The 24,580-nt window shown below is 41.7% G+C and overlaps 1 protein-coding gene across 1 annotated transcript in view; it reads right to left on the reverse strand.

Annotated features, from left to right (window-relative positions):
• Nucleotides 1-12,421: 12,421 nt before the first annotated feature.
• The window catches only part of ZFX (zinc finger protein X-linked), a 136,732-nt gene continuing 124,573 nt past the window's right edge, over nt 12,422-24,580 (reverse strand). The window contains exon 7 of the mRNA XM_030202380.1: nt 12,422-13,813. Within this exon, the coding sequence (XP_030058240.1) occupies nt 12,639-13,813 (1,175 nt within the window). The 3' untranslated portion in view covers nt 12,422-12,638. The remainder of the gene's footprint in view (nt 13,814-24,580) is intronic.

Here is a 24,580-nt window from a genome sequence, read left to right on the forward strand (position 1 = left end):
CACATGTACCAAGACAGCGGACTCCTCCCCAGCACTATCTAGAATCCTATCTAGGTGACGCGTGAGGTCCGCCACCTTCGCACCAGGCAGGCAAGTCACCAGGCGATCCTCACGTCCACCAGCCACCCAGCTATCTATATGCCTAATGATCGAATCACCAACTACAACAGCTGTCCTAACCTTTCCCTCCCGGGCAGCACTTGGAGACATATCCTCGGTGTGAGAGGATAGTACATCCCCTGGTGGGCAGGTCCTGGCTACAGGAGTACTTCCTACTTCACCAGGGTGATGCTGTCCTTCTAGGAGACCTCCCTCCTCCAAGGTAGCACAAGGGCTACTAGACTGGAGGTGGGACTTCTCTACAACATCCCTGTAGGTCTCCTCTATGTACCTCTCTGTCTCCCTCAGCTCCACCAAGTCTGCTACTCTAGCCTCAAGAGAACGGACACGTTCTCTAAGATCTAGGAGCTCTTTGGATCGGGCGCAAACATATGACATCTCACCAACTGGGAGATAATCATACATGTGACACTCAATGCAAAAGACTGGATAGCACCCCTCTTGCTGCTGGACTGCTGACTCCATCTTAGTGTTTTTTGAGTTTTTCAATAATTTAAAACTTGCTACAGTATTAAGGATTTTAGCCTAATATAAAAGTCTCTTTTACTTTATATAGTATATTGTATGATTTATTTAGTATTTCCTTCTTAGATGGTAATGAAATGTATTTAAAATTCTGTAAGAGCACTCCTGGCTTGTTACCCTAATTACAATAACTGACTATAAATGAGGAGTTGTCCTAGGGGTGGGGGGGAATACTAAATTAGATCCTGCAGTGGCTGTTAGATTCTATCTGTTAATGCTGTGGTCCAAAGCTTTTAAAACTAAGTGGAAAAGACTATGGCGATTAGCTGTTAAAATTTGCTTTTTATATTTTTATTTTGCCTAACACTAACCTACAATTGCTCCTTTAAACCCCAATCTTTAAGTTCCCAAAGCAAAGTAGCGTTCACTTACCAGAGAAATGTCCTCTTCTCTCAGAACTTCTCAGAAAGAAAGTTCAGTGGGACCTTTCCTCTTTATATACTTTTGAATCTAAGGGGCCTCTTTTGAACAGGCTCTTTTAGCTGATTCAGCAACATATGCAAGTATTCTACTTCCCCCACACGCCAGACATATTTCTCTCTTGGCTTCTTTCAGTTTCATCTGGTATTCTTCCCCGTGTTCCTTTTCTTGAGTTTTTGTGTATTTCTGGAACGCCAACTCTTTAGCCTTTATTTGCTCAGCCACTTGCTTGGAGAACCATATTGGATTCCTTTTTCTCTTGCTTTTATTTACTTTCCTTACATAAAGGTTCGTGGCCCTATTTATAGCTTCTTTCAGCCTGGACCACTGTCCTTCCACTTCTTGTACCTTCCTCCCAGCTCATCATCTCCTTCCTCAGGTATTCCCCCATTTTACTGAAGTCAGCATGCTTGAAACCCAGGACTTTGAGTTTTGAGTGGCCGCTCTCCACTTTAGCTGTTATATAAAACCAAATTGTTTGATGTGCTGCCCAGGTGGGCACTCACTCGGATATTTGACATGCTATCCCCATTTGTGAGCACCAGATCCAGTGTCACTCCCTTCCTCGTGGGTTCCGTCTGTTCGAATATGTTTTGTATTTTTCATGCATTATCTGTCCAGCAATTTCTCTATGATTACCCTGTGACCTCTAATGTCACTTGCCTGGTGAGGTTACAACCATGTATTTCCTGTGGGTGTGGTTAAGGATTGTATAATGCCTTTTGGCCACACATGAGCTCTCTCTTGTTTTTTCTTTTTCATAACCTGAGAGGACATGCTTGATAGAATCCATTGTCATCTGAGCACATGTAAAAAGTTGATAAACTAAATATACTGTTATATGTTTTTCTAAGCCTGTCTGCATATACATGCAAGATGTATTTTTTCGTTCTAACCACAAACTGTAAGTAAAGAGATGTTTTTACTTCATTTTTAAAAGAGACTGAGCTGTGGTTATTCTGGGGTGTGTAAGAGAGAGAGCGATGAAGATAAGAAGTTAATATTAATTGCTGTTACCATAAAAGGGAACTTATACTTATTTTTCTAACGCTGAAGCTGTGTGTGTGTAAACCTGAAAAATACTCTTAAGTATTTACCATAATAATCCAACAAATGGTTAGGGGCCCAGGAATTGCAAAAGGAAGAAGAGAAATATTATCAGGCAGTGAAGAAGTCATTTTTCTTTTTCTCTTTCAGTCTGTCTCTCTCTCTCTCCCCCAACACCAAACAGAAGGCAAGGTCAAGCAATGGCTGAGGGAAAAAATTCACCATTTTTCTACTCTCTCAAGGTACCCCAATTAACTGAATATAATTATCAGCAATGGGAGCTAAGATTCAGATGCCTGCTTCAAGCAAAGAAATTAAATATAAGTTTAGACCAAAACAGAACGGCTAATAATATGGCTGAATGGGACAATGCAAATTATTATGTGAAGAGCATGTTTTTGGAAGCCCTCTCAGAGAAACAAGCCATATTGGTGGAAGCAAAAGATACAGCAAAGGAAATTTTAGATAAAATAAGAACTATGTATGCAACTACATATGCAAAACAGCAACCGATTTGGTTAGCAGAGTTAAATGAGACCAAATTAAGGGAAAAAAGTAAATGTAATGATCACATTATGCATCTTGTGTCTTCATTTCAAAAGTTAGAACTTTCTGGAATTCCCATATGTGATGCATTAAAAAGAGCGTTTCTTTTTACCTCACTATCAAAGAATTTTGATGTTTTTAGGTCTGTAAATGAAGCATTTGAAGGGCAATCTTTTGAACAGGCAGCATCAAAACTGAGGCAGGAATGCATAATTAATGATTCTGAAGAGAAGATGTGTTCTCAAAGGCAGTCAGAGAGAAATGAAACAAATTTCTTGGCAAATAATAGAGGGAGATAGCGTTATGGGAAAACTCCACCCAAGGGCAAGCTGATTTGCTCTTCATGTGGAAAGGAGGGGCATGTATCTAGATGGTGTAGGGAAACAAAAAACAACCCCTCTAGCTCACCTAAGTAATGGAACAAAAGAATTTTCCAAGCAGGAAACCTATAAAGGACAATGGTAAGCATAAAAGCTTTCTAATGGTAGAAAAATCTTTTACTATGATGGATAATAATTCAAATGAAAGTACTTGGATTTTGCATTCGGGGAGCACATGCCATTTAACCAATTGTAAGGATTTCTTTCAGGAAATGAGTCCAGAAGAAGGTGTTCTTCAAACTGCAAACACAGGGACTACTCAGATCCAAGCAAAAGGCATTGGATTCTTAAAATGCAAAGTGTCTAATGAAGTTAAAGAAACTCCTGTAAGTGATGTCTTGTATATTCCCCAAGCAGTTTGCAATATGCTTAGTGTATCTACATTAGATAAGAAGGGATTTGTGATTCATTTTGAAAACAGTAAGTGCACAATCTCTAAAAATGATGAAGTGTATGCTGAAGCTTTTATGCATAATGATGTTTATAAACTGAGCATTTCAGGTGAAGCCTCACATCTGGTGCAAGTAAGGAAGAATGATGGTAAATGTAGTCTGGAAATCTGGCACCGCCGCATGGGACACCGTGATCCTAAGGTGATCCAGGATCTACACAGTAAGCAACTTGCCACAGGCATTCAAATAAGTGCAGATACTGGTAAAATGGAGAAATGCATAGACTGTGTTACTCAAAAGGGTGTGAGACCCTCATTTCCTTCATACACAGGAAATCGGAGTAATAAAGTACTGGACTTAATACACAGTGACTTATGTGGACCGTTTAATATCCCATCACTGGGAAATAACAGATTTGTGCTAATATTCTTGGATGATTTCTCTAGATACTGTGTGGCCTATCTGCTGAAAGAAAAAATCAAGTCACAGACGTGCTGAAGAAATACGTTTACATGGTGAGCAATAAATTTGAAAGGAAACCAAAGGTTCTTCAGACCGACAATGGTGGTGAGTTCACTTCACAAAGCATGCGCACATTTCTAGAACAAGAAGGCATTCAGCATATCACAACAGTAGCTTATACACCAGAGTAAAATTCTGTTGCAGAGAGGAGTGTGGTAACTTTAAAACCATACAAGAACGTAAGACCTTTGAAGTCAGAATGATTGAATATTTTAACACCCAACAGAAAGGACTTAACAAGGATCTGGGGTTCCTAGCCCATTATAAACCACAAAGCTGTATGTCTCTGTTGATCACCCCACCCCTCACCTATCCACACCCATCCTGTTAGAATATCAATGATATGCTTTGATGTCCCCATGCATACCTCCTACCCACCCCCATCCTCCCACCCTGTCAGACTATCATAGTAATGCTTGAATGTTTTCACTTATATACACTGTCAGCTAGCACATTTGCTTATTTCCGATCTGACGAAGAAGGGCAACCTTCGAAAGCTAATCAAGAAATGTATTAAGTTATGTCCAATAAAAAAGGTATCATCTTATTTTCTTTTCCATGTTTTATTTTGTTTGATTTCTATTGATAATGTTGCAGAGAGAAAATTTAGGTCACTTGTGGAGATGACCAGATGTATGCTGTCAGATAGCAACCTCCCTAAAAGACTATGGGGGGAAGCCATTCTCACAGCAGTGTACCTACAAAACAGAATGCCAACTAAAGGCGCTGAGCGCACACCACATGAGATATGGTATGGTAGGAAGCCAAACCTGTCACACATAAGAACATTTGGAAGTACAGCATATGCTCATGTACCAAAGCAAAGAAGGCATAAGCTGGATGCCACAACAGAAGGGGGCATTTTAGTTGGCTATGCTCCAGGACACAAAGGGTATAGGGATTTTGAATCTGAAAACTGGCACTGTTGGCATAAGGCATGTTACATATTTTGATGAAAACAAAAGGGTTGATAAAGGCTGGATTATCCCACATGAGCCTTATCATCCAGAATATGAAACTAGACCCATAATAGACATGCCAGTGTATATAAATGCCATACCAAGGCAGATGTCTGAAAGCAACTCACCTGTATCTAACGAGGAACAGGCAGAGGAAGCAGACACAGAAAGAATCATTACAGGAGACAGTACAGTTGGAAAAGGGGAATCAATTGGAGGACTCTCAGATTTAGAGGATGGGGAAAGGTTGGACCAATCGGTTGTCAGACGCTCATCCAGGGAAAACAGAGGTGTTCCACCCCCAAGACTGTCTTACCTAACAAAGTTGGCAGAAGCTCAAGAGCCCTTAACATGGGAAGAGATTGGGAAAATGCCAGCAGGAGAGGCTGCTGAATGGCGTAAAGCTGCACAAGAAGAAATTGATGCATTGCATCAAAATAAAACTTGGATTCTTACAAAATTACCCCCTCGCAAGAAAGCCATAGGATGCAAATGGGTATTCAAGTTAAAAAAAAATGCACAAGGGAAAGTGGAAAGGTATAAGGCCAGATTAGTCGCAAAGGGTTATTTTCAAAAATATGGGGAAGATTTTGATGAAGTGTTTGCACCTGAGCATTGCAGCCTCAAAAGGCATGCAAGTCAACCACATTGATGTGAAAACAGCATTTCTTCATGGAGATATAACTGAAGACTTGTACATGGAACAGCCAACAGGTTTCATAAATCCAAAACAAAGACAGCTAGTGTGTAAATTAAACAAAGGTCTTTATGGATTAAGGCAAAGTGCAAAACGTTGGAACGACAAATTGCATGAAATATTGACAAATTTAGGCTTTAAGCAAGGTGAAGCAGATAAATGATTGTACACTAGGTGCAGAAATGGTCATTACGCATAAATTTTAGCTTTTGTTGATGATCTGCTCATTGCAAGTGAAAGTGAGCAAGAATACAAGGACATTGTCAAATATTTAAACCAGAATGTTGAGATAAAAGAACTTGGTAATGTGTCATACTATCTTGGTATGAAAATTGAGAAACAAAATGATGGTTCTTATCTCCTAAGCCAGAAGCAGAAAATAAATGAGCTCATTGAAAGTTTAGGTATGCTAGATGCCCATGTTGTAGGCACTCCCATGATCACTGATTTTCTGAAGGATGAAACAGTAAGAGAACCTTTACCAGATAACATCCAATATAGATCAGCCATAGGTAAGCTTTTATATCTGACTACCACATACAGGGCTGATATAGCAAATGCAGTAGGGATTTTGAGCAGAAGGGTCAGCTCACCTACCAAATCAGATTGGATTGCTGTAAAGAGGGTGGTAAGGTATTTAAAGGGTACCATTGATTGTAAATTAAAAATTCCACCCAATAGTAATCCAAAGCTAATGTGTTACTCTGATTCAGATTGGGCTGGGGATCATTCTGATTATAAATCCACAAGTGGATATGTGATTATGTATGGGAATGTACAAATATCTTGGACTAGTCATAAACAAAACATTGTGAGCCTGTCTTCTACAGAAGCTGAATATGTGGCTGTATCAGAAGCATGCAGAGAACTGATGTGGATTGAGAAACTTTTGCTGGATTTTGGGATAGCTGAACAGAGACCAATCCAGATAATGGAAGATAATCAGAGCTGCATCAGACTGTCACAGAATGACAGGGTTCAGTCACGCACCAAGCACATTGCAACGAAATATCACAATGTGTGAGAGCTGGCGAAAGATGGGGTCATCAGTCTAGACTATTGTCATACTAGTGAGATGACAGCTGATATCCTGACCAAGCCGTTACCCAGAGAACGTTTTGAGAATCTGCGAATCAAGCTTGGACTTTGCATGAATTAATAATTGCAAGACAGTTATGCATGAGAAGGGATTTGTTAGAATATGTTTTGTATTTTTCATGCATTATCTGTCCAGCAATTTCTCTATGATTACCCTGTGACCTCTAATGTCACTTGCCTGGTGAGGTTACAACCATGCATTTCCTGTGGGTGTGGTTAAGGATTGTATAATGCCTTTTGGCCACACATGAGCTCTCTCATAGTAACATAGTAGATGACGGCAGAAAAAGACCTGCACGGTCCATCCAGTCTGCCCAACAAGACAACTCATGTGTGCTACTTTTGTGTATACCCTACTTTGATTTGTACCTGTGCTCTTCAGGGCACAGACCGTATAAGTCTGCCCAGCACTAGCCCCGCCTCCCAACCACCGGCTCTGGCATAGACCGTATAAGTCTGCCCAGCACTATCCCCGCCTCCCACCACCGGCTCTGGCACAGACCGTATAAGTCTGCCCAGCGCTATCCCTGCCTCCCAACCTCCAGTCCCGCCTCCCACCACTGGCTCTGGCACAGACCATATAAGTCTGCCCCGCACTATCCCCGCCTCCCAACCTCCAGCCCCGCCTCCCACTACCGGCTCTGCTATCCAATCTCGGTTAATGGGCTGTAAAATGGATGTGTGGCAAAATAAAACGCAGGGTGTGTCCATTTTCGGCCCGAGACCTTATGACACTCAGTGACTGAGCAGTGAGGTCTCATGTGCTACTCGGGCAGTAAGCATGCAGCGCACACCCACTACTGTTTACCGCCAGGTAAGCGTCATGTGGTAGAAAATAGAAAATATTTTCTATCTTGTGCTTTTGGTGCATGCCAAATTCAGAATTACCACCTGTGGCATGCGGTAGCCAAACGGTAATGCCGTTTCCTGTGGGTGTGGTTAAGGATTGTATAATGCCTTTTGGCCACACATGAGCTCTCTCTTGTTTTTTCTTTTTCATAACCTGAGAGGACATGCTTGATAGAATCCATTGTCATCTGAGCACATGTAAAAAGTTGATAAACTAAATATACTGTTATATGTTTTTCTAAGCCTGCCTGCATATACATGCAAGATGTATTTTTTCGTTCTAACCACAAACTGTAAGTAAAGAGATGTTTTTACTTCATCTTTAAAAGAGACTGAGCTGTGGTTATTCTGGGGTGTGTAAGAGAGAGAGAGAGAGAGAGATGAAGATAAGAAGTTAATATTAATTGCTGTTACCATAAAAGGGAACTTATACTTATTTTTCTAACGCTGAAGCTGTGTGTGTGTAAATCTGAAAAATACTCTGATAAGTATTTACCATAATAATCCAACACCGTCACCATTTGTCGGAGCAAAACACTTTAGAAAGCATCCACGATCTCTCTACTTCTTTCCGATTCCGCAGACGGAACCTTCCAATCTACATCCAGCAGACTGAAATCTCCCAGCAACAGCACCTCTCTCTTCTTTCCCAACTTTTTAATATCTGCGATCAGGTCTTTATCTAATTCCTCCAATTGTGTTGGAGGTCTGTAAACTACACCCACTTGGACAGAGGTTCTATCATCTCTTTTTAAGGTGATCCATATCGCTTCTTCCCTTCTCCTTCAAAAATAAGCAGGATAGTAACGTAGTAGATGATGGCAGAGAAAGACCTGTACGGTCCATCCAGTCTGCCCAACAAGATAAACTCATCTGTGCTACTTTATGTGTATACCTGACCTTGATTTGTATCTGCCATTTTCAGGGCACAGACCGTAGAAGTCTCCCCAGCCCTAGCCCCGCCTCCCAACCACTAGCCCAACCTCCCACTGCCGGCTCTGCCACCCAATCTCCGCTAAGCTTCTGATAATCCATTCCTTCTGAACAGGATTCCTTTATGTTTATCCCACGCATTTTTGAATTCCATTACCGTTTTCATCTCCACCACCTCCCACAGGAGGGCATTCCAAGTATCCACCACTCTCTCCGTGAAAAAATACTTCCTGATGTTTTTCTTGAATCTACCCCCCTTCAATCTCATTTTATGTCCTCTAATTCTACCGCCTTCCCATCTCCGGAAAAGGTTTGCTTGCGGATTAATACCTTTGAAATATTTGAACGTCTGTATCATATCACCCCTGTTTCTCCTTTCCTCCAAGGTATACATGTTCAGGTCAGCAAGTCTCTCCTCATACGTCTTGTAACACAAATCCCATACCATTCTTGTAGAGTTTCTTTGCACCGCTTCAACTCTTTTTACATCCTTAGCAAGATAGGGCCTCCAAAACTAAACACAATAGTCCAGGTGGGGCCTCACCAACGACTTATACAGGGGCATTAAAACCTCTTTTCTGCTGCTGGTCACACCTCTCTCTATACAGCCTAGCAACCTTATAGCTATGGCCACCGCCTTATCACATTGTTTCGTCGCCTTCAGATCCTCAGATACTATCACCCCAAGATCCCTCTCCCCATCTGTACATATCAGACTCTCACTGCCTAACACATACGTCTCCCGTGGATTTCTACTCCCTAAGTGCATCACTTTGCATTTCTTCGCATTGAATTTTAATTGCCAAACCTTAGACCATTCTTCTAGCTTCTGCAGATCCTTTTTCATGTTTTCCACTCCCTCCCGGGTGTCCACTCTGTTACAAATCTTAGTATCATCCGCAAAAAAGGCAAACGTTACCTTCTAACCCTTCGGCAATTTGACTCACAAATATATTGAACAGAATCGGCCCCAGCACCGATCCCTGAGGCACTCCACTACTCATCTTTCCCTCATCAGAGCGAATTCCATTAACCACCACCCTCTGGCATCTGTCCGTCAACCAGTTCCTAATCCAGTTCACCACTTAGGGTCCAGCCCATTCAGTTTATTTAAGAGCCTCCTATGGGGAACCGTGTCAAAAGCTTTGCTGAAAATCTAGGTAGATTACGTCTATAGCTCGTCCATGATTCAATTCTCTGGTCACCCAGTCAAAGAATTCAATGAGATTCATTTGGCATGATTTACCTTTGGTAAAACCATGCTGTCTCGGATCTTACAACTTTTTGGCTTACAGGAAATTCACTATCCTTTCCTTCAGCATCGCTTCCAGTACTTTTCCAATAACCGAAGTGAGGCTTACTGGCCTGTAGTTTCCAGCTTCTTCCCTATCACCACTTTTGTGAAGAAGGACCACGCCCGCTGTTCTCCAATCCCATGGAACCTCTCTCATCTCCAAGGATTTATTAGACATCGGCAAAGGCCGGGGAGCCGGTATGGAGATAGTCTGCAAAGTTGTCGATGTTGAATTAGAACCGGGGTCCTGACTGCAGAAAGACTGCACATCAGCATCACTACAACAGAGGGGGAGTGCTCTATTTGGTGCCAACGCCATGAAGGTCCTGGCATTGTGCCTCAAGGAGGATTGATGCTGATGCTTCTTAGCCTTCGTTCAATGCATGGCATCTCAGTCCCTCGGTGCCGACTAGGATGGTGTTGAATCCACACATATCCTCAGTGTCAGGTCCAATGCTGACAGGTCCTGGGGTCCCATATCAGTGCCCGATGTCGAGGCAGGGGAGCTCCTCGATGTCGGCGTACTCTCACTATCCGATGCCGCGTCAGCAGCCATGGAGATTGATGCTTCCAATGCCGACTTAGGAGCGCTAAAAACCTTCTCGCAGGGGCCTGGTCTGCTTTTCTGGATTCTTTTCTGCATTTTCAAACAAAGAACTCAGAGACTTTGCAGTCTGGACCCATGCACGACAGACATCAGCTATGTGGGTAAGTCCCGAGACAATTCTGTTGCACTGGGTACAGCGCTTAAAGCCACTGGGAACCTTCTGGGACATGAAGGGAAAAATAGCCAATGCAAAATCAAATGGCTCAATGATGAGAATCTCATTGAAGGAAAAAATGAGGGCAAAAGAACACCACCAGTGCTCAGGCCTCAGGAGCCATGAAAATCAAGAAAACTAACTTGCCACAAAGGTAAGGAGACTAAAGGGAAGGGAAAAAATGTGAAAGAAAGGGATAATAATAAAAAGTACTGCAAGAGAAGGCACATCAAATTGAAAAAAAAAATCACCAACAAAGCTGGATGCACTGAGGAAAGACCAGGAACGTGACCGCTCTGCTCCACGGAAAACAAAAAGTTTCTTAAAGTAATAGAACTCAGGGTAGCATTTGCACCAAGGCTCCATCTGATTACATCACCTACATATGAAAGGGAAGGGGGATGGGACTTGATATACCACCTTTCTGTGGTTACAATCAAAACGGTTGACATATTATATACAGGTACTTATTTTGTAACTGGGGCAATGGAGATTTAAGTGATTTGCCCAGAGTCACAAGACGTTTCAGTGGGAATCAAATGCAGTTCCCTAGGTTCTCAGGCTGCTGCACTAACCACCAGGATACTCTTCCATTCCAAAGAAACTAAGTCCTGCTTGTCCTCAGAGAAAAGGGTTTCTACTTTACTTTACATTAGGGCTTATATCCTCTAATGCCTGTTCAGTTCTAAGTGGTTTACAAACATCTTAAAGGGTTTTAGAAATCAGAACATTCCTCTGACAATTACAGTGGATTGCTTTGGGGGTAGGTAGGATTCTAGTTATAGTACATTTCTTAAATAGGAGAGTTTTAATCATTTGTCAAAATGTGAGGTATGATTGTGAAGGTGAGAACGTTCCAGTGATGTCTTTCCAGAGTCTAGCTGCTTGGATGGCAAGAGATTTGTCAAAGAGTGCTAGTCTCTTCTTACTCTTGGGTGAGGGGAAGGTAAAAAAGTTGGCAGTTTCTTGTCTCCTATTTCTTGTAGAGGTTGAGAAGCAGAAATGAACTAGTAGATAGTTGTGGATCAAACCTTGTAGTGTTTTGAAAAGGAAGCAAGCCAATTTGAAGGATACTCTCACCTCAATGGGTAGCCAATGTATTTTGATGTAGAATGGGGAGATGCTGTTGAATTTTGATAGACTGAAGATTAGTCTTACTGCCATATTTTGAATGGTTTGGAGTCTTTTCAGTAAGGTGCTTGTGCAGCCCAGGTATACTGAGTTACAGTAGTCTAGAGATGATAGTAACAGTGCATGTACCAACCGTGCAAAGTGGTTGATTTCAAAGTATTTCCAAATGGTGCAGAGCTTCCTCACTAGCAAGAAACATTGTGGCTAAGGTGTTAACTTGTGCATCTGGGGAAAGGGCACTATCAATTTGCATACCTAGGATTTTAATGGTTGCAGAAACGGCAAAGTTTACTTGGTTGATGGTAATTATTGTGGGGATTTGTTCTGGTTTGGAGTTAAAACACAGGAATTTGGTTTTATCTGTGTTGAGCTTTAACTTGTGGTCATACATCTAAGTTTCTAGTAGGGTGATGCATTTCTGGACCTTGTGTACGTCAATTTTGAAGATTGATAGGAGGATTAACACTGAGATGTCATCCGCTAGATATAACAGAGGAAGCCATTACTGTCAAATTGTGAGCTTACAAATCGGAGAAACATTACTGTACTGAGTTATAATATTCTGATTCGCACTTCTGCTGTGTCTCTGAATAGACTACATATCCAATGGCAAACTGATAAAAATAATCTCTCAAATGTAGAATCCAGTCACTTAAGAACATTTTCTGAATATCTGCTGTGCATAACTGGCATATTTAATCACAACAAAAATGATTCACACTGGAGGCAGGGTATTGTCACTATATTTCCTTATTTATTAAACAAACTGAACAAAATTCAGAAAAATGCTTTAACAAAATATAAAGAAATTCAAATACAGCAATAATCATTTTACAATTAGCAAAAATCAAATGCACAGTATATATTTGTTTTGTGATCATGGATGACTGGTATTAAAATAAACAATTTCAAGACTAGACTCGTGTACTAACACTACATAATTAGGGAGTCTGTTAAAGAAATCTCAAAACAATGCAGCATCCTTATGATGTCGCATGATGTGATGGTTCTTTTCTGAAGGTCTTCGGAAACCTTTAGTACAGTACTCGCAACGATGGGGGTAGTCTTTTGTATGAATAGAAATGACATGCCGTTTAAAACCAGAAGCATCTGAAGTGTTATACTCACAGTATTCACACCGATAAACTTTTCGGCCACTGTGTGTTTTCATATGTTTTTTTAGTTCATTTTGGTGTCTAAAGCCTTTTCTACATCTCTTACACCTAAACGGAAGCTCCTTGGTGTGAACTGAAAGAATATGACGGCTAAGAAGAAAGGGATCAGAAATTCTAAATTCACAATGTCTGCACAGGTGCATCCGTTTACCCTTATGGGCTGCCTCATGTTTTTTTAATTCTGAGGGCCGATGAAAGCCTTTGTCACACACATCACATTTGTGAGGATAATCCTTAGTGTGCACTGAAATGATGTGTCGTTTTAAATCACTAGAATTTGAACTCTTGTGGTCACAGTGCAAACACTGATGCATTTTGCTTTCCTGGTGTAACAAAACATGCTGTTGCAGCTCTTTGGTGTCTCTAAAAGTCTGAAGACAAATATCACACTTTAATGGCATTTCCTTGCTATGCTTTGTCTTTACATGAGTCTTCAGGTTAGAAGAATCTGCTGATCTGTAATCACAGTACTGACACTGGTAAGGTTTCTCGCCAGTATGGATTCGCATATGTTTCTTCAATTCCGAAGGATGACGGAAACCTTTACCACACTCCACACATATATGGGGAAAATTTTTGCTGTGAACTGCTAGAAGATGGCGATTCAGTAGCCCTTGCTCTGCTGTCTCATAATCACAGAACTTGCACTTGTGCATTCTGGTAGCTCCTTTGTCTCTGTGTACCATCTTATGAGTAAATAAAGTTCCTGTTTGGGAAAATACTCTTCCACACTCAATCAGTTTGTCAGTTTTGTTTGTAAGTGTGTGGGTCTCCAGGTGGTTGTGTAAACTAATTTTCTTGTTGGTGGTATAATCGCAGTCCGTGCACCGATACTTTTTCTTATACAGATACTCTGGATGATTTTTCATGTGCCTCTTCAGGAAACCTCGGGACTTAAACTTTTTCCCACAAATTATACAAGGGTAAACAGTCAGAGGATTACCATCAGGGCCAATAATTATAGCTGAGTAAACAGAACAGAATACAAATAAGTTAAAGAATTATTTGCAAAATCATACATTTTATAGCACCTCATATTCCCAGTATTTCATATTATGCTACAGTTGACTATACAATTAGTATTCATAATTACAGTTGGTTTATATTTTATCTATCTTAGAAAGATGAGAAGAGTATTCAACACTGCTGACTTTTAAACTTTGTCTAGTTTTGTCTATAGGCTGCACACTGAGCTGTTTCTCTATAGAGTAATCCAAAAGCTGGAGGACACAGTTTCTAACAGCAGGTTTACCTATTCGAACTGCAAATGTGACACAGCAACTTGTGTTCTTATTTTATATTCATATATATTACAAGATGTAACACTTAAATATCCAGACATTTTTTTTAGGGAATCCTCAGAATAGCAGCATACCCAAAGCACGGCATATACATAGTAACATAGTAGATGACGGCAGAAAAAGACCTGCATGGTCCATCCAGTCTGCCCAACAAGATAAACTCATACAGTGGGGGAAATAAGTATTTGATCCCTTGCTGATTTTGTAAGTTTGCCCACTGACAAAGACATGAGCAGCCCATAATTGAAGGGTAGGTTATTGGTAACAGTGAGAGATAGCACATCACAAATTAAATCCGGAAAATCACATTGTGGAAAGTATATGAATTTATTTGCATTCTGCAGAGGGAAATAAGTATTTGATCCCCCACCAACCAGTAAGAGATCTGGCCCCTACAGACCAGGTAGATGCTCCAAATCAACTCGTTACCTGCATGACAGACAGCTGTCGGCAATGGTCACCTGTATGAAAGACACCTGTCCACAGACTCAGTGAATCAGTCAGACTCTAACCTCTACAAAATGGCCAAGAGCAAGGAGCTGTCTAAGGATGTCAGGGACAAGATCATACACCTGCACAAGGCTGGAATGGGCTACAAAACCATCAGTAAGACGCTGGGCGAGAAGGAGACAACTGTTGGTGCCATAGTAAGAAAATGGAAGAAGTACAAAATGACTGTCAATCGACAAAGATCTGGGGCTCCACGCAAAATCTCACCTCGTGGGGTATCCTTGATCATGAGGAAGGTTAGAAATCAGCCTACAACTACAAGGGGGGAACTTGTCAATGATCTCAAGGCAGCTGGGACCACTGTCACCATGAAAACCATTGGTAACACATTACGACATAACGGATTGCAATCCTGCAGTGCCCGCAAGGTCCCCCTGCTCCGGAAGGCACATGTGACGGCCCGTCTGAAGTTTGCCAGTGAACACCTGGATGATGCCGAGAGTGATTGGGAGAAGGTGCTGTGGTCAGATGAGACAAAAATTGAGCTCTTTGGCATGAACTCAACTCGCCGTGTTTGGAGGAAGAGAAATGCTGCCTATGACCCAAAGAACACCGTCCCCACTGTCAAGCATGGAGGTGGAAATGTTATGTTTTGGGGGTGTTTCTCTGCTAAGGGCACAGGACTACTTCACCGCATCAATGGGAGAATGGATGGGGCCATGTACCGTACAATTCTGAGTGACAACCTCCTTCCCTCCGCCAGGGCCTTAAAAATGGGTCGTGGCTGGGTCTTCCAGCACGACAATGACCCAAAACATACAGCCAAGGCAACAAAGGAGTGGCTCAGGAAGAAGCACATTAGGGTCATGGAGTGGCCTAGCCAGTCACCAGACCTTAATCCCATTGAAAACTTATGGAGGGAGCTGAAGCTGCGAGTTGCCAAGCGACAGCCCAGAACTCTTAATGATTTAGAGATGATCTGCAAAGAGGAGTGGACCAAAATTCCTCCTGACATGTGTGCAAACCTCATCATCAACTACAGAAGACGTCTGACCGCTGTGCTTGCCAACAAGGGTTTTGCCACCAAGTATTAGGTCTTGTTTGCCAGAGGGATTAAATACTTATTTCCCTCTGCAGAATGCAAATAAATTCATATACTTTCCACAATGTGATTTTCCGGATTTAATTTGTGATGTGCTATCTCTCACTGTTACCAATAACCTACCCTTCAATTATGGGCTGCTCATGTCTTTGTCAGTGGGCAAACTTACAAAATCAGCAAGGGATCAAATACTTATTTCCCCCACTGTATGTGTATACCTTACCTTGATTTGTACCTGCCTTTTTCAGGGCACAGACCATACAAGTCTGCCCAGAAGTATTTCCCGCCTCCCAACCACCAGTCCCGCCTCCCATCACCGGCTCTGGTACAGACCGTATAAGTCTGCCCTCCACTATCCTAGCCTCCCAACCACCAACTCTTCCCCCCATCTGCTCCGCCACCCAATTTTGGCTAAGCTTATGAGGATCCATTCCTACTGCACAGGATTCCTTTATGCACATCCCACGCATTTTTGAATTCCATGGGATGTGCATAGTAACATAGTAACATAGTAGATGACGGCAGAAAAAGACCTGCATGGTCCATCCAGTCTGCCCAACAAGATAAACTCATATGTGCTAGTTTTTTGTGTATACCTTACCTTATTTTGTACCTGTCTTTTTCAGGGCACAGACCGTATAAGTCCGCCCAGTACTATCCCCGCCTCCCAACCACCAGCACCGCCTCCCACCACCGGCTCTGGCACAGACCGTATAAGTCTACCCAGCACTATCCCCGCCTCCCAACCACCAGCCCTGGCACAGACCGTATAAGTCTGCCCAGCACTAGCCCCGCCTCCCAACCGTCTCCCAATATAGCTCTTAGTGCTTGTGTAGCCTTTCCACACTGACTGGTCCCAATTTTGATTTTTATATAAACATATCTTTCTCATAATACACTTGAAATCAAATGTGATTTATAAAAATATCTTTCCCAAGTACTTATCTTATCTGCTGTGCCCAGCTGTTACTGAACAAATTTTCACTATTACTGAATTGCAATCCTCTAACATAGAAATTGTTGCATGCTCTATAAAAGACGATTACATATCCAAATCTATCTGCCTCCTACCATCCTCCAAATAGCTGGAACCTGGCCTCCTACTAATGAAACGTAAATGTAGAAGGCAAGAAAGAATCTGGATCAAAAACAAATCCAATGAATAATGGACTAATTGGAAAAAACTCCTAAAAATCATACAAATGCATGATTATCAAAGCAAAAAACACTTACTATTCAAAACTTACAGGCCAAAAAACAGTTAATCCATGAAAACTTTACACACTAGTAAATAAGCTACTGAATACTCAACCTGTAACTACTACAAACGAACTCCAACAGCTGATCAACTGGCATAATATTTCGAGCAGAAAATAAATAAAATCAGACAAGAACTAGATAACTCCCTAACATCAATAGATCATTTTTTTAAATACAATGTCCACCACAATTGAGACTTGCATCACCTTTTTTTTTTCTCTTCTTCACTGCAAATGAGATCTACCTCTAAGCGCACTGCTTTACTGATCCAGATGCCGCCTTGCCTTAATGCACTATCTACCTGGAAGTAAATTCAGCTGCCTTATTTAAAACACACTGTCTTTAGAGACCCAGCTGTAAACACAGTGCCGCGAATACACCGCACACATTGTACTGATGCCTAGAAAATCGCTGTAGTGCCTTAAACGCTGATAAAAACCCCAGCAAAACACTCCTAATTATCTACTGTCTCACCCTACTCTCACGCACATACACAACCCACGACACAGATAACAATAACCTCACAATTCACAAATCACACATCACTTATATACACACAATGCCCTCCCAAAAAAATAACAAAGACCACGACAAACCTAACGCCCATGGACATCAACAAAGGACATCAAAAGAAGACACCAAACCCGCACATCAAGAAAACAGACAATTATTAAAAATCACCACAAACCCGAACCCAAGGAAGCAACACCAATTAATACAAATAGGATACACTAACGCCAGATCAATAATCAAAAAAACTACAACTATAACCGACTGCATAACGGCAGATCACCTTGACTTCCTTATCAATGAAACTTGGATCCATGACTCCAAAGACCCAATAATCCTCGAGCTATGTCCACCAGGATACAAAATCACTCACTGGACAAGGGAAGGAAAAAGAGGCGGAGGTATAGCTATAATTTATAAATCCCAATTCACAATTACAACAACAGCTGTATCGATCCTCCCCCAACTCGAAATAGCCAGTCAGAATCACCCATCCTAACCTACATGATCAACTAAACATAATCCTATTCTACAGACCCCCGGCTAACTGGTAAGACGCACAGATACACTTCACAGACTTCATATCAAATACCTGTCTGTCCTCTCAGAATGTCCTCATAGCAGGAGACATAAACCTCCATCTTGAAGACACCAACTCAAACAATGTACACGAATGCAAGGAATTCCTCCAGCTATGGGAGATCCACTGGCCTAACATGCAACCCACCCACAAAAAAGGACACACACTTGATATCATAACTCATAAATTTTCATCAGAAGCGAACCTCATATTCAGGGATACAAAATGGATAATCACACCATGGTCAGCTCATTATAAAGCAATCACTTCCCTCCTCTGGAAAACAAAAGAGAAACAACTAAAACAAGAAAAGAGAACCTATACTACGAGAGGCAAAATAGACCCTCTAACATTCTGGCAACAAATATATACCAAAGAATGGACTACAACTACAGAATCACCCCAATTTCTACAAGAATGGGACAACAGATGCAGAACAGTGTTAGACAAAATAGCACCGCTACAAACTAGAACCTCACATAGGAACAACTCAATCCCATGGTTTAATGAAGAACTGAAAGAACTAAAAACACAGGTCAGAAGACTAGAAAGAGCATGGAGCAAAAAAAAAGATGAACACACACTCAAAGAGTGGAAACAGGTACAAAGAAAGTACAAATATAAAATCAGACATACCAAAAGAACGCATTACAAAGCTATAATAGGACCAAACTACAAGGACACGCACAAACTCTTTTCAGTTGTAAACAATCTCCTAAACACCACACAGGTCACCTTGAACAGCACAGACACCCCATCGGCAACCAACCTAGCAAACTATTTCAACGAAAAAATCACAAAGCTCCGACGCATGATACCAAGTAACACCATTGAGTACACAAGCATCCTTGAATGCCTTGACCCAAATCCTGGGGAATATCCTGCCGATCGATCATGGACCAATTTTGACCTGATTTCAGTAAATGAACTCACACACTGGCTCAGAAAATATGCCAAATCTCAATGCGAACTTGACATCTGCCCTACCAGCCTAATAAGATCCACACCCAAACAATTCATACAAGACCTCACGAACCAAGTAAACTATAGACTCGTAAATGGTCTCTTCCCCACGGAAAATGGAAACATCCTACTCACTCCGCTGCCAAAAGATGCCAAGAAAAGCACAATGGACTTAACCAACTACCGGCCAGTCGCTTCCATCCCACTCACAACAAAATTGATGGAAGGCATAGTGACGAAACAACTCACGGAATACCTGACCAAACACTCAATTCTACATGAGTCTCAATCAGGATTTCGATCAAATCATAGCACTGAAACTGTACTAGTGTCGGCAATGAACTCATTCAAAAAAATGATCGCAACTGGCAAGAACATACTCATACTACAATTCGACATGTCTAGTGCCTTCGACATGGTGGATCATTAAATTTTGTTACACCTACTAGAGTACTTCGGAATCGGAGGCCCAGTTCTCAAATGGTTTGAAGGATTCCTCACCACCAGATCCTACCAAGTAATAACAAATACGGACAGATCGCCACCTTGGATACTGGAATGCGAAGTTCCTCAAGGATCCCCCCTCTCACCAACTATCTTCAACCTAATGATGATACCATTAGCCAATCTCCTAGCTAATCAAAACCTTAACCCCTACATATATGCCGATGACTTTACGATCCATATCCCGTTCAAAAGTGACTTAAACGAAATAACCAACGAGATCCACCAGAGCTTCCAGATCATGCACTCCTGGGCGGACTCATTCAAGTTAAAACTCAACGCAGAAAAAACTCAATGTCTAGTTCTCATCTCCCAATACAATACAAACAACTACCCCACAATAACTACACCCTACTGCACACTTCCTAGCTCAGAAAATCAGAAAATTCTTGGAGTCACCATTGATCGAAACCTCACTCTGGACACCCACGCAAAGAATACAACGAAAAAAATGTTCCAATCGATGTGGAAACTCAAAAGAATAAAACCTTTTTTCCCAAGAAACATCTTCCGCACCCTAGTACAGTCATTAGTAATAAGCCACTTGGACTACTGTAACGTTCTGTACGCAGGCTGTAAAGAACAGACCACCAAAAAACTCCAAACAGCCCAGAACACCGCAGTCAGACTCATTTTTGGTACACCTAAATACGAAAGTGCGAAACCCCTAAGAGAGAAACAGCACTGGCTCCCGCTCAAGGAACGAATTGAGTTCAAAATCTGCACGACTGTACACAAAATCATCCACGTAGATGCCCCACTCTATATGTTAAACCTAGTGGACTTACCGCCCAGAAACGCCAAAAGATCGGCCCGCAAATTCCTCAATCTGAACTTCCCCAGCTGTAAAGGAATAAAATACAAACAAGCTTATGCTACTACCTTTGCGTACAAAAGCACACAATCTTGGAACGCACTACCCATGGCCCTGAAAACCATAACCAATCTAACCAACTTTCGCAAAGCTTTGAAAACACATCTCTTCAACAAAGCCTACAAAAGTCACCCTCAATGAAACAAATCATTCCTTAAACCACCCAAGTACACCAAGAAACACCTCTCACACGACCTTATCTAACACCTTTCCATCTAAATCCTCTTTCACCTTTGCTTATGATCGACTGTTTTTTTAAATCATGTAACAACGTTATCATATCTATACTCTGTAAGCCACATTGAGCCTGCAAAAAGGTGGGAAAATGTGGGGTACAAATGCAATAAATAAATAATAAATCCATATGATCCTTCACCACTATGCTCCTAAGCAGACAGAATCTGGTTGGTCTTTTACCCACTTACAACTGATCAAGTCAAATGCACTCTTCACACATACACTAAATCACAATGCCTACTTGATAACTGCCCTAGTTACCTTCTCAAATCAGTCCCTAATTTACTCATAAGCTATTTGCACTCAAACATGACTTTAATGCTATCTCAGGGCCTATTCCCCCCTCAAAATGGCAATATTATTTTGACTCCTATACCAAAGAATACCCAAACCAGCCTTAGTCTCTATCTACAGACTAGTGGCTTGATAAAGGTAATGAAGGGGTTTAGTCACGCACCAACTAATGGACTATATCTAACTTCACTCCATTTTTACATAGCTCACAATCCAGTTTTGGACCTTCTCGTGGTACTAAAACTGTTCTCACCACCCTCCTAGCTAAATTTATACGAGAACTTAGCTTTGGTAATAAAATATTAATACTCCAATTTGATATGTCCAGTATCTTTTACATTGTTGATCATAATATCCTTCTAAACATCCTTAACCAATACAGAATCTGAGGAGCTGTGTTAAAATCGTTCTCAGGCTTCCAAAGGTCTAGATCATACCAAGTGAAACAATCAGGTACAATTTCATCAGCATGGTCCCCTGTTTGTGGAGTGCATGTTGATTCTATTAGGCAATTTACTGGAGAAAAATGGTCACCAAAGATTTACTTATGCAAATGATATTACCATTTATATTCCATTCACTAAAGAAATAAATGAAATTATTCATATCATCACATTAGGTATCTCTCTAATGGAATCTTAAGCATCCAATTTCAAATTAAGTGGCCCTTTTACTAAGTTGCACTGAAAAATGGCCTGCAGTAGTGTAGACTCGTGTTTTGGACGTGCAAAGAATTATTTTTTAGTGCACCTACAAAAAATGCCTTTTTTTAAGTTTTTGCTAAAACTGGACGTGCGGCAAAATGAAAATTGCTGTGAATCCATTTTGGATCTGAGACCTTACTGCAAGCTATTGACCTAGCAGTAAGGTCTCACGTGGTAACCGGGTGGTAATGGTCTACGCCTGTCAAATTCCACTTGAATATTTTTCAGACGTGCGTAGCGGATGCACGCCAACATTGAAATTACCACAAGGGCCATGCGATAACTGGGTGGTAACTCCAATTTGGAACAAGGGCGCATGTAGGCGCCTACGTGGCTTAGTAAAAAGGCCCCTAAAACTCAAAACTGATAAAACTAAATTCTTAATAGTTACTAATCCTCATCATGCTATAAATCTTAAATCATTTACCATTGACAACATCACATATCCCCTTGACTCAACTATGAAATATTAGGAGTCACAACTGACCAATTCCTCACTCTAGATAGCCAAGTTTCCAAAGTGGTCTCAAGTGTCTTCAATTCATTATGGAAATTGATGAGACTAAGACCATTCATCGCAAAATCTGTCTTCCGTACCCTAGTTCAATCCCTAGTCCTAACAAAATTTGATTACTGCAACTGTAGTCACGCAGGACTTACACATCTCATATTCAGACTACCATGCCTCGTCAAAGCAACCCCCCTTGTGTACGATTTGCATTGGCTACCAGTAAAAGATAAAATATCATTCAAGCTACGTACCTTCAATCACAAAATTTTGTATAGTCCGGCCCCAATATACATGAACCACCTCATTGAATTACCCCTACTTAAATCATCTAGAGCATATCCTATCCTACATTTCCTGAATTGTAAGAAAGTAACCTACAAAACAATCCATACTGCTAACCTTTTGTCACGGAACCCGGGATGGTGAGCCCTTGGGCTGCAGCAGACAAGTCCTCTGGGGAGGCGCAGAGCAGAGGCGAACCAGGCACTGAATACAAACAAGATACCAAACATGGCAAATAGAGCACACTCAAGACAAGGTGACACCAGAGCCTGGCTAAAGCGAAAACCAGGAACAGAACTTAACAAAAGCAGAAACCAGGAACAAAGGAAGGACAGTCATATGGGTCGCAAGGCCGAACTGGAACCCACTCATACCAGCGGGAAGGGAAAAGAAACAGAACGAATCTCTGGAGCAAGTACTACTCAAGCAGTGCACACAAACTGACCTAAACAGAGCCACAAACAAGGGGTCAAAAGACCCTACACATAGGCACAAAGAAACTGAAGGGGAAAGGACAACCCCACTTAGACTCACATGGTAGAAACCACAAGTAGAAGATAAGAAACCCATACAGGAAGGCAGCACAAGGCTGTGCTTAGAACCACAGCTATAAATGAATAGTCCTAATCAAGTCAAACAGAAATCACACACAGAGGTAGCTCAGGGCTGAGCTAGTAGTCTCAGCTAAACGAAAGAGCTGTCCACTTGTGCCACACAAAGAGGCAGCTCAAGGCTGAGCTAGTAGTCACAGCTAAACAGAAGAACCACCCACTCAAACACAAACAGGACAAAACAGACAGGACGCTCAGGGCTGTGCTAGTAGATACAGCTAAACAAAAGAACAGCCCACTTGTGCCACACGGAGAGACCGCTCAAGGCTGTGCTACTAGTCACAGCTAAACAAAAGAGCAATCCACTCAAACACAAACAAAAACCAGAGAGGACGCTCAGGGCTGTGCTAGTAGACACAGCTAAACAAAAGAACAGCCCACTCGTGCCACACAGAGAGACCGCTCAGGCTGCGCTAGTAGTCACAGCTAAACAGAAGAGCAACACACTCAAATTTATTTATTTGTTGCATTTGTATCCCACATTTTCCCATCGATTGACCTGGATTGGCCACTGTCGGTGACAGGATGCTGGGCTAGATGGACCTTTGGTCTTTCCCAGTATGGCACTACTTATGTACTTATGTACTTATGTACTCAATGTGGCTTACATTATTCAAACAGAAACCTCATAGAGAGGACTCAAACAGAAAGCACACAGGAAAAACTCAAAACATGACCACACAAAGGCATACTCAAGGCTATGCCACATAGCAGTCAAGGATAAGGGGAAGCCACTCATAGGAACACTCTAGGCTGTACCATATAGCACTCAGGGAAGAGGGAAGCCACTCAAAGGAATACTCAAGGGTATGCCACCAGGCACTCAAGGATAAAGGGAAGCCACTCATAGGAATACACAAGGCTGTGCCACACGGCACTCAGGGATAATGGGAAGCCACTTATAGGAATACACAAGGCTGTGCCACACAGCACTCAAGGATAAAGGGAAGCCACTCATAGGAATACACAAGGCTGTGCCACACAGCACTCAAGGGTAAAGGGAACCCACATGGCACTCAAGGATAAAGGGAAGCCACTCATAGGAACACACAAGGCAGTGCCACAGAGTCAAATAACAGACACTAGAGACAAAGGGAAAAGCAAGTGAACAGGGCAAGCTGCCTTTACATACACAAATCAGATAAGGAGCAAAGCTCACAAGAACCAGGAGACAAACAATTAAAACAGGCTAAAGGGAAGTGCTGCTTCTAATACACAAGTCAGAAAGAATCAGGGCTTACAAGAGCAAAATAACAAACACTGCAGTCAAAGGTTTAAAGCAAACAAAAGGAAAAACAAATAATGTTCTTACCCAAACTCAGCCAGCACCCACAGCCGGGTAGGGAAAGGGAAGGCAGGCAGAGACAGAGCAGACACAGCTGCATGGAAGCAAAGTAATCAAGGAAAGCAGCTGATAACACCTGGCTCTCTGAACACTGAAAGGTAACAAGGGAAACCACACAGGGAAACAGAACAGGCTATGCTGGAGAGCCTATTTAACAAGGAAGTAATCCATTCAGGTTCAAACCAGAACCACACACACACACA

Source organism: Microcaecilia unicolor, chromosome 4 (genome assembly GCF_901765095.1).
Source record: "Microcaecilia unicolor chromosome 4, aMicUni1.1, whole genome shotgun sequence".
In the NCBI taxonomy this organism is placed as follows: domain Eukaryota; kingdom Metazoa; phylum Chordata; class Amphibia; order Gymnophiona; family Siphonopidae; genus Microcaecilia; species Microcaecilia unicolor.